The 10189-nt window shown below is 36.4% G+C and overlaps 1 protein-coding gene across 2 annotated transcripts; it reads right to left on the bottom strand.

Moving 5' to 3' along the window:
- Positions 1 to 852: 852 nt before the first annotated feature.
- LOC104481881 (cytochrome P450 2J2) lies at positions 853 to 10189 on the bottom strand. Of its 2 annotated transcripts, none has more exons than XM_086754621.1 (9): positions 10019 to 10189; positions 8833 to 8995; positions 8143 to 8292; positions 6567 to 6727; positions 4909 to 5082; positions 4542 to 4707; positions 3688 to 3875; positions 2716 to 2857; positions 853 to 1031 (listed from the first exon to the last, which is right to left on the bottom strand). In XM_086754621.1, the coding sequence occupies exons 1-9, from the start codon at positions 10187 to 10189 to the stop codon at positions 853 to 855; spliced, it is 1494 nt and encodes a 497-aa protein (XP_086610747.1). The 2 variants fall into 2 exon arrangements, with proteins under 2 accessions (XP_086610747.1, XP_010121509.1); XM_010123207.2 differs by having other exon boundaries at positions 4542 to 4683.

The following is a 10189-nucleotide window of genomic DNA, read 5'->3' as shown; positions in this document are numbered from 1 at the left end:
ATAACGAAACAACAATAGAAAACACTGTGAGTAATAAATCTTTACTGCGCATGCTTTAACAAATGTTGGCATCTTTGTTTATTTTCTTCATTTCTTAAAAGGCTGTTCCTTTGTCTTCAAATAGGAAATTATTGGACGATATAATCGTGTTTCTAAACAGATGAAGGAAAGGTTCATGAAAGCACCTGGATCCGAGAGTTGTGATAAAATAGGAAACAGATACTGAGGAAGTAAAGAAAAAAGGTTAAGGATTTCTATTATTATAGGAGGCCCCGTTCTGCAGTTATTTATGGATGTGTGAAGTTTATCCTACAATATATAATGCTTTATGGGAGTGTGAAAGGAAAAGGAGTCAACACTGAATTGTGTATACTCTGTTACCTTCTGTAAAAGGATGTAAGGAAAGACCACCTGTGAACACAGAGGAGTAACAACATACTGAAGAAAATTTTTATTCAGGCATCCTTGCTGCATCAGAACAGTCGTGCAATTTTAAAAGTGTGATAACTGACTGAGCACATGTACGGGAAGCTGTGCTTGATACAGATCGCGTCTCTGAAATCTTGCATCTAATTCATTGCTACTGTGAGTGTGAAAATACATTTTTTGTAACATATTAATGTGTACTTGTTTATGCCTAAGATGTGGTTATATGAGCTTCGGCAAGTACGCTTACTTAATTTCACAAAGTTCAACTATATGAAGTCAGACCTCCTAAATAAAACCACTCAATATTAATTTGCTATACTGAGCTACCTGCCTTTGAATACACTTGAGACAGTGATAAGCGCTTTTAAAATATCTGTAATTACTGACTGATCGGAGTCCCTCTGCATTATATTATGTGTCAGACTAGCGTGGAGTAGCACAGAGTTTATATGGATGTGGCTGCAGTATTGCACCCAAAATGTACTCCAAATTGATTTCCTTTACTCCCTCGGGGAGCTGGAACGTGAATGCCCGAAGCAGGTTAGTGAAGATGATGAATAGTTCAACCCGTGCCATGTGTTCCCCCAAACATACACGGTGCCCTGCAGAAGAAAGGGAAAAGGTGTTAGTTGTATAAAGCTAAGTTCTGAAAAAGAACTTCAAACAGAATTCTACTGAGTTCCATAAAATCTGTTAATGTAAGATAATTTTTCTTATTTTCTTCAGTAAGGACGGAAGATGCCTTTGGAGGTGGGGGGAAAGATTTATTTAGCTGAGAAACTGTATACTTCTAATTATGTAAACTGAGTTTTTGTTTGTTTGGGGTTTTCTTTGTGGTCTTTTTGTTGGTTTTTTTTTTTTTTTTTTTTCTTTCCCTGGAGCATATATGAGATTCCTCCTTTTCATTTTTGCTTCTTCTTCTGTATGTCATGTTCAGTGAGAACCATGAATTGCTTCTCCGTTAAGAGGCGGAGAGATTTTAAAAGGCTTCACATACTTCAGAGTCTTGTCTTTGGTTTTTGAGGAGGGAGGACTGCAGCATTGTGAGATTCAATTCTGAAGCTGAGTAGAAGGCTGTAATTGGGCTTCCTTCAATAGAAATTATGAAGATATATATATCTCTCTAACACTGTCTAGGAGTGAATGAAATGTAGGCATGTTCAGTGATGTATAGACTCAGTTGACTCATTTTGGTGTATTGTTCTCACAGTATGTTTTCAGGATATATAAATACTCAAATTATATAAACAGATAACAACTAAAGCAAGTTAGAAGAGAAAATTTCCTATGCCTGGATTGAAATGGTAGCCTAAATTAATTGTCAGTTCATGTAAACTAGTGGGTATTTGGTGAGTAAAGGAGGTAAGATGCTAAGTACCTGCTTTGCAAATACGATTTTAGGATTTACAGGCAATTTGGGCTAATGGTTTTAAAATCTGGATTTACTGTGTTTAATCTGCTTCATATATTACTTAGTATAGTTTTTATCTCCAATAAATGTATAATAGTATAATCTGTCGTAGTAACATAAAAAACCTCAACTGTTTTCCAGTGTTTTTATTGTTTATTTTTTATATTTTAACTTTCAGTAAGTAACTCCAGTTTACTGTTCTGTGCTGCTTGTCTTCATAATCTGATTATTGGAGAAACTGATAGTCTAAAGAAGCTTTCTGTTATGTCTTGTAGTGCTTTTCACTTTTTTTTTTCTTCCATGTCTTTGTATCACTGCATTTTGCATTGTAAATTAGGTAAGTTGTACATCTTAGTAGCTTTTGAAAAGTTAGATTTTTTTTTTTTGGTTGCCTAGTAATATTCTACTGGAAAGACTGGAATTTGGTTGTTTTCTGGAGATAGAAGAGAACTGGTTGCTAGACTTACTATAGGGTTTGGGAAACTGAGGTTTTCTCTGTGTATTTTGACAAATCATATTGCTTTTGTCTTTGGGTTCCCCGTTTGTAAGGTGAGAATAAATGGATTTTCTGATTTGAGGGTTTTATCAGGACTTAATACATTAGGGACTAAGGAGTCAGCTGCCCTTACAGTAGGAACCATGCATATACCAAAGAGATAGCATTATGTCTCTTAGTCATACTCATCCTCTGTTTGAATGTATAAAAAATAAAAAATGCAAGACTATTTGTGACTCTTCCAGTAGAGCACCTGATTTAAATATTTGCATCAAATACATTTTTATAAAAGTAAATTTTTAAAATTTTAGAATTTAGAAATGGTGTTTTTAGTCTTTTTGCAAGACAGTGAACAGGAATACTCAAACGTTGGCATTACCTGCTGAGAAAGGTAAGAATGCCTCTTTGTTCACAAAGTTGCCATCCAAATCCAGGAAATTATTTGGGTTGAATTCCCAAGGGGTTGCCCAGTGTTCAGTGTCATACACAACAGAGTGCAAATTTGGCAATACAAGTGTGCCCTGCAAGAAGAAACAGAGATTGTATTTTCCATGAATGATTGATTCTGATTTTGGCTCTCCTCTCTAATAGATAATATGCCATCCTGTGCCTGCAGCCCAGGATTGGATTAAACTCCATCTTTTCCTGTGCGCATCCAGACATAAAACACACTTGTATCTTCTGTTTGTCATAAAGTGTTACAGGTTTGCCTTTGTCCAAGTTATCTTCTGTCAGGACTACTGAAGTGTCTGCATGTCTAAGCTAGAGTGGAGCTTGGATTGTTTTACATACTTGCCAGGCTAATCGTAAAAATTTCCTTTTTGTTTTTTGTGTTATTAACCAGATCTTTCAATTCCACCACATTAATTTTATGCTTAATATGTTTGGGACATTTATATCATGCCAATGTGACTGTCAGATGTGTGACTGTACTGAGCTGCCATCATCTTAAGGGTGTGTGTTTTGTCAGGGATGACTATAGGTTGCTCCAGGTTGCTCCATTACGTGTGAAAGTTATCTGGCTTTGCATTCACTAAACCTCATTTTTTTCTTCATTCCTTAAAACACGTTCTGCTTTGATGCCCAGATGTCACCCATGTTTGGCTAGTGGGATGAAAGACTTCAGTTTTCCTTATGTTTGTTACTTGTGCTGTTAGCCTTTTCCCAAGCTTCCTTTTGCATCTGCTAATGTAAACTTAGCCCTGGCTCAGAACACTCAGCTTTGTTTCATGTCTGTGACATGCTACTGCATGCCCTCTATGCCAAGTCAGGAATTGTAGCAGCTAATGTAATATAAATACTAAATATTAATAACTCAGAGCTTTAAGAAACATGGAGGTATACTCTGCACCTTTTTAATGTGAAAACCCAGCAAAGTTGTATTCCTCACGCATTGTCGAGGCACCCCAACAGAAGTAACGTTGCTGTACCGCAAAGCCTCATGAATCACAGCATTTGTATATGGCAGTTTTTTACGGTCTTCATAGCTGATGAGATGGGAGGGTTCCAGAACAGCCTCTATCTCTCTTTGAACCTTTTCTGTAGAGAAATGAAAATATTTTAACTTTTTTTTTTGCCTTTTTTTTTTTTTCCCAGCAAACTTCTGTATGAATATGGTCCAGGACTGGGGAGAAAACAAAATTATGTTGCTATGAAATGCGTTGGCATGTGGTTTGACTGCTGCTTTGGTTTCAGTTGATCAAGAAAGTGCATATGCCCAAAGCACAAGGTGATCTCTTGTTTAAGACGACACCCCACTTGGTGATGAGGATAATACAGTTCTATGTTTCCAAAAAAGGATTAAGATTTGAATTAGAGGTGTAATTTCTATTATGTTCATAAATACGCATCAGAGCAAGTATCCTTTTAAAGCTTTTTGACTCTGAAGGTTAGGAAGAGACTAGGTTGCATATGAAATGTCTTTAGCTTGTTCTGTCTTTGCCATACCCTTCCAGTGAGATAAAACAGTGGCTACTACTAATTTCTGCTAGTGTTGCTTCTTAGTTAACTGGTGCGGAAAGCACATTTGTTTTATTTATTAAACTTCCATTTTCTAGGTCTCAATTGCTGATGTACCACCATTTGTATTCATTGTTAAGGGTTATTTTGATACATTGCAAGTGATTGAGCTAATACTTACACTTTAAGGATGTTCATTACGATATAACATGAATGCAGTTCTCTCTGAATAACGCTTTTGCTCACCTTGTATTTCTGGGTATTGTACCATATACAGCAGTGCCCAGAGAAGCGTGGTGCTTGTTGTTTCTGTCCCTCCCAGCAAAAGATCAACCACGGTCTGGACCATATTGTCTTTATTAAATGTAGAAGTAGGGTCATCTTTGGTCTGTAGGATACATTCACAAGAAGACTATGAAGTGGATAATTTCAGACATTTCATTGGTCAGGTAGAAATTGTCATTATTTGATGAAAACAGTGAGCAGCCCACCAAAACAAAAATCTTAAGTGCTAAACAAGTAAAGCATGCATCTAAGAATTACATAGCAGTTACTTGAACAGTGATTATTTGTATAGGCATTGAGGCAAAGGAGGGGGTAAAGAGATACTTACTTTTGTTATTTGAGCTAGGTAGAAGTCAATGAGATCCTGTGGATCACCTGCGTTCTGTCTCTCATGATTCTGGACCTCCTTCATAACTAAATTGTGCATGAACTCATTGTATGCAAACACTTTCTGATGAGGTCCTGGGAGACGGTGCATAAGCCATGGGAAAGCATCATACATCTGTGATTTTAAACAAAAAGGAAGAAACATGGGCTCTTTTAAATTGAGAAACCAATTCTGATTTCCCGATAACTCTGTGAAGTTCACTGCAACATATGGGCTCCTAATTAGGATGAGAGGCAGGAGACACAGTTCAGAGAGAGATTGGGAAACCTGTTCCCAGTATCTAGAGAGTCTGTGTGAAATCTCCAGCCTTGGAGACCAAGAGTTGACTAGACAAGTCCCTAAACATCCTGGTCTAATTAGGCCTGCTTTGAGCACAGAGTTGCATTAGCTGACATGCAGAGGTCCCTTCCAATGTAAATTATTCTACGTTTCTATGAGGGATTACGAAACCTTTACATTGCCCTCTAAGTGAACTGACATTGATGAAAACTTGTTTGATATTTGTTAATGAGCTATTAGTAGTATGCATCAGTGTAAATTGTTATGATCAAGTTGTCAATATCAATAACCACACTTTCTATCCTTAATAGGTAGCTTGAAAGCTGAAAAGGTATAGACCTGTCGGTTTTAGGTGGCTTTCCTCCAGGAGGAACTGTTGTGTGTATTTCTTGAGGGGAAGAATAATTATTTTCATTTCTTTGTATTATGTATGTTTTGTGAATGGACTTCTGTCTGTAGGACTACTGGCAGAGCCTTTGTTTTATTTATGGCCAGTGCAGACTTCTCCTTCCCCATCAGCTGATCAAAATGTCATGTAATTGTGGATATCAGGTCACAGGAGAGCAGGAAAACGATTATATTTTACTTTTTGGATGCATACATAATAATGCAACAGGGGCTTCTGGAAATGGGTGAATCAGAGTAATTGAGGGCTGAATCTGGCTGACAAGTGGATTTTTCTCAACTTTGATTTTTACTCTAATTTTTTTAAGGCATCTTTGTATGAAAGTGTTGGAGAACCTGATAGTGTTATAGAATGCCAGTGTGCCAAAATCTGTGCAACACAAGCAATAGCTAGGCTTTCAAGAACTTAAAAATATTCTCCTTGAAGTGATTAAATTGTCACCTGTATCTTAGAGGAAGTTCAGAATAACTGGTGGTAATATGAATTACATGAGAAGCAGGATAACATCTCAAAAGAATAGGATTTTGGAGGCGTAGTTCTTACTAACTGCACTTCTGTATTCTCAAGACTAAATGAAAATTAAATTTTAAAAGTTGCTTTCATTTTAAGATTTAAGAATCTTATATACACAGTACTCTGCAAATGATTACTCATTTGAAATACATTATATGTTTTGGAAATCTGTGAAAACCAGTGATGATCTAGATTTTAAATTTTAGGACATGTGATTTACTGACATTAAGGAATGTGAGACAGAAAGGACACATGCAAGGTATGTATTAATTTATTACTGCACAGTGGCTCACAGAATAGTGGTATCAAAATAATCGTCAGTGACTTTTAACTTGTTTATTTTGATTTGTGAAGTGTAAATGCACTTTAAGGAATAAGAACAAGAAAATTAGATTCTTACCCTGCCCCAGACAGTAGCTTGAAAGTAGATCACAAAATAAACAGCTTTGATAAGCTTGCTGAAAGATTCATCCTCACTGGAGAAGCGATGACCGAAAACAACAGCACAAATTATATTTGCAATAGCACAGACAATGAAGGTGCGGGGGTCGAAAGGTTTGCCTGTGAATATAGGAGATACCATGAATATTTTTAGACTACCGAGAAAAAAATGAGGAAGACTTTTTTTTTTTTTTAATGGTAAAAATAATAGTAGATCAGACTACTTTTTGATAAATTTCATGCAAGTAAACTCTAATACAAATTAACTGTATGGATTGTAAGTGCAGGGAATCTTTATTTTCAATCTGCTTTTTACTCTTGTAAAATACAGTGATTATCAGTTTTGAGAAGACAAACATTATGTCTCTTTTCTCCTCTTTGACTTGTGATGTTGGTTGTGTGAAAATAAAAGCAATTGATTAGAACATATGCCTTCAAATCTGGAGGCAGATATTTAAGTTTGGCAATTAAAAACCAAAACAAGCAATCCTCCCCAAACTCTAGAAAAAAAAACATTTTAAAGTTTTATATTTCTTAATCACGTTGAAATGATTTGTCTCCTTTTGGTTTTCAAGTACAGCTTAACAATTCAACTATACGTTTTTTTTTTTTCCCCATAGACTGAAAAGGCAAAACTCACATAATAGGATGGAAAACAGCTCCCATTAAAAAGGGTTAAATCTAGGAAAAAATAAATCAAGTACACATTTCAATGGCAAGGACAACCCTTATACTACTATGGAAAAATGGTGGATTATGTATCTCTGACTTCAGTCCAATGCTTGTAGTCCTCCTTGGAAAGACTAAATACAATGGAGTTTAAACGTGAGGAAGTATTGCATGGAAGGTGAAGATTTGGGCTGTACAGGGACTCAGAGTCAATGGTTTAATCATCTCTTACATTTTAAAGATGTGCGAATATGAGAGATGGGCCATTCCGCTGTGTCTACTGCAAGGAGAGTTGGAGGGAGACCTTGGGCAACTTCTCTGTCTTTTTATATCAGTACGGAACACGATGTGGGTGAGGGATTTGGCTGTTCAGAATATTTATATTTAATTGCTTTATTTTGGCATCTTGCTAAAATTCTATTGGTTTTTATTTCATCCAAACCTTAAAAGGAAGTTTTATTGGACGACTGAATGATACATTCCTTGTGTTGAGGTTCTTTCTCTGCCAAATCCTAAAGGCCTGCTGTCCTAGAATGACTCACAGCAGGTCACAAGTTGTGTATTTTATGGAGAAGACCATAGGGTTTTCCTATACTCCTTGAATGTAAGAATTTTACCATCTGTCCCCAAGACCGTGTTGATAATAAACATTTTTTTTTATCATCCTTATTTCAAAAAACAATTTTATGTTGCCCACTGTGCAGACAAAACATTTTTTGTGAAGAATGCAATTAAGAAGCCAGTGAAAGTCCCACTAATATGAAAACTATCCATATTACTTGTAAAAATGTATTGTGAAACTTTTCCTCCCCTAATCTACTGTATTTCAGAAAAAGCCCTAAGTGTTATTCTTCTAGTGAATTTACCTTTTGTCTTTGCAAAGATGTCAACAAGGTGATAGGCCTCTGTTTGAATTTGGTGCTCCAGGTTGTTCTTACCGAGTGCCAGGCTTCTTATAATCGTCATGCTGAAGCGTCTCTGTTGCTTCCAGGTGTGTCCGCTTGTCAGAAAAATACCTGAAGAACATAGAAACATTTATTTCAGTGCTGGTAAGGGAAATATTTTTCACTGCAGGAGGTAAAATTCAATTTAGATGATGTTATATTTCACTAACAAAGAAGATAGTATGATTTCAGATACTGACTTTTGGTCTCTAATTTAGGTTTTTATGACTCCCAGCTGTAGACCTGCTTATAAATGTGACCCTGGAAACTTGAGTGGTAGTGGGTTTTGGTAAGGACAGACCAGCTTTGCCTATAGGTGTCTTTTACATGAACAGACCTCTGTTTTAGAAGTGATACAACTGAAGGGCAACTCCTCTAGGCAAGTATTCCTTTGAATCTATTGGGGAAGAAAAAAACCACTAATAGACTTCATAAGAGGAGAAATTCTGGTTTTTTTTTTCCTTAGTATGCCAGCTCTGCGTGGGACCTTTTTGCTATGTAAGCCCAGTTATGTACTGGTATGGCAGTGACTCGCGAATGTGTGTATATATAGGAAAACGTCTTTCTTCTTCAGATCTTGTTCAGATTTCGGTATTGTCTAACATTTTGTACCTTTCTCGCCCATCATATCCCTGTAGAATGGGGTGAGAGGTCTTCCAGAAATTTCCTCTGAATGGGTGACAATGCCATCTTTCACTGCTTTGTACCCGTTTAGTACAACCATGGGTGTCTGTCCCATCCACAATGTGTAGATATTTCCATAGATGCTGGTTAACTGGAGAGTTAATGACAGTAAATTAATAAATGTGAACCAGAGGATGCATACACTTAAATAGTCATTTTAAGAGTTCTCTGTAGTTGTAACTAAACCTATTAGCCAACATCGGATTGAATTGCGGGTTTCAGAGAAATTTAGTCTTCTGTTGTAATGTGCTTTGGAAACAGAAGATAATCATACTTCAGGCAACAGATACTAAGGACATCTCTCAAAGACCACTGAAAATTTCAGACGTCTTCTCTGTTGGCTCAGAATCAAAGAACAAATGAATTCAGGCAAAATCCCAGAGCTTTTCTGTTTGACCGCATTTTCTTGCCTCTAACTTCTGAAGAAAGCAAAGAAATGTTTTTGCATTCTTTCCTGTAGCTTCCATGTGATTTTTCTTATTTTTCTCTGTTGTCTTTCTTCAGATCATGTTTGTATTTTTCCTTAAAATAGTTTGAAGCAAGTTCCTTATTTTTTGAAATAGTTTTAATTGGTTTGTAAAGGAATCGTGCTGTGAACATAACAGCAGTTGACTTTTCCTGCTTTGTTTTAGTAATAATCTGCAGATAATAAATCTTTTTGCTGTACAAATAAGGAAAAAAAAGAGTCAGTTTAGAGTATTTGTTTGGTCTTTTAATGGAGATCTGACCACTTATGGCCACAGATGTCCCAGTGAATTCAGTGTCGGGCAAAGGAATTTCTACTAGAGGTGGTTTACAGGGCTAGGTATCAACATAGAAATAGAGAATGAGACGTCAATGGAATATCATGCTACTGGCAGTGCTTGTGATGATATTAGGCATGAATGTTACTGTATCCAAAAGAGAAAGAAAATAACAAGGAGTAAAGCAATTACGCTGTTTGTTACTCAGAAATACTTTTCATAATGCGAGGTCCTGGGATTCTTTGAAATTGGCTGATAATCTAGCTTGAGGTTTAAAGAAATTAATTCTGAGTTTAGATTATTCCTATGCAATGTAAATTTAAGTTAAAATAGATTCAGATCGATTTTCAATCATAGAGATAAATAAATACCTTGGTGAGAGTTTCTCGACGTAGTTTGAAGTCCAGCAGCCACAAGTTTCCAATGATGGGGAGGGGAACTGGTCCTGGAGGAAGCTGAGTACACATCCATTGCAGCTTTAGGAACTGCAAAATCAGGAGACACACTACTAGAGCTATAAAAAACTCAGCAATCCCCAGCAT

Source organism: Chlamydotis macqueenii, chromosome 9 (genome assembly GCF_036417535.1).
Source record: "Chlamydotis macqueenii isolate bChlMac1 chromosome 9, bChlMac1.mat, whole genome shotgun sequence".
Taxonomy (NCBI): Eukaryota; Metazoa; Chordata; class Aves; order Otidiformes; family Otididae; genus Chlamydotis; species Chlamydotis macqueenii.
Note: the sequence above shows the minus strand (reverse complement) of the source record. Positions and strands in the feature narration are given on the sequence as shown.

Bases quoted from the DNA above. Each gene is read 5' to 3' on its own strand.
- LOC104481881 (XM_086754621.1), bottom strand. From the start codon at position 10,189: ATGCTGGGGATTGCTGAGTTTTTTATAGCTCTAGTAGTGTGTCTCCTG. The intron at 8,293-8,832 runs GTACAAAATGTT...TATGTTCTTCAG, and splicing joins GGATATGATGGGCGAGAAAG to GTATTTTTCTGACAAGCGGA. The intron at 6,728-8,142 runs GTAAATTCACTA...CTATATTCACAG, and splicing joins CATCTTTGCAAAGACAAAAG to GCAAACCTTTCGACCCCCGC.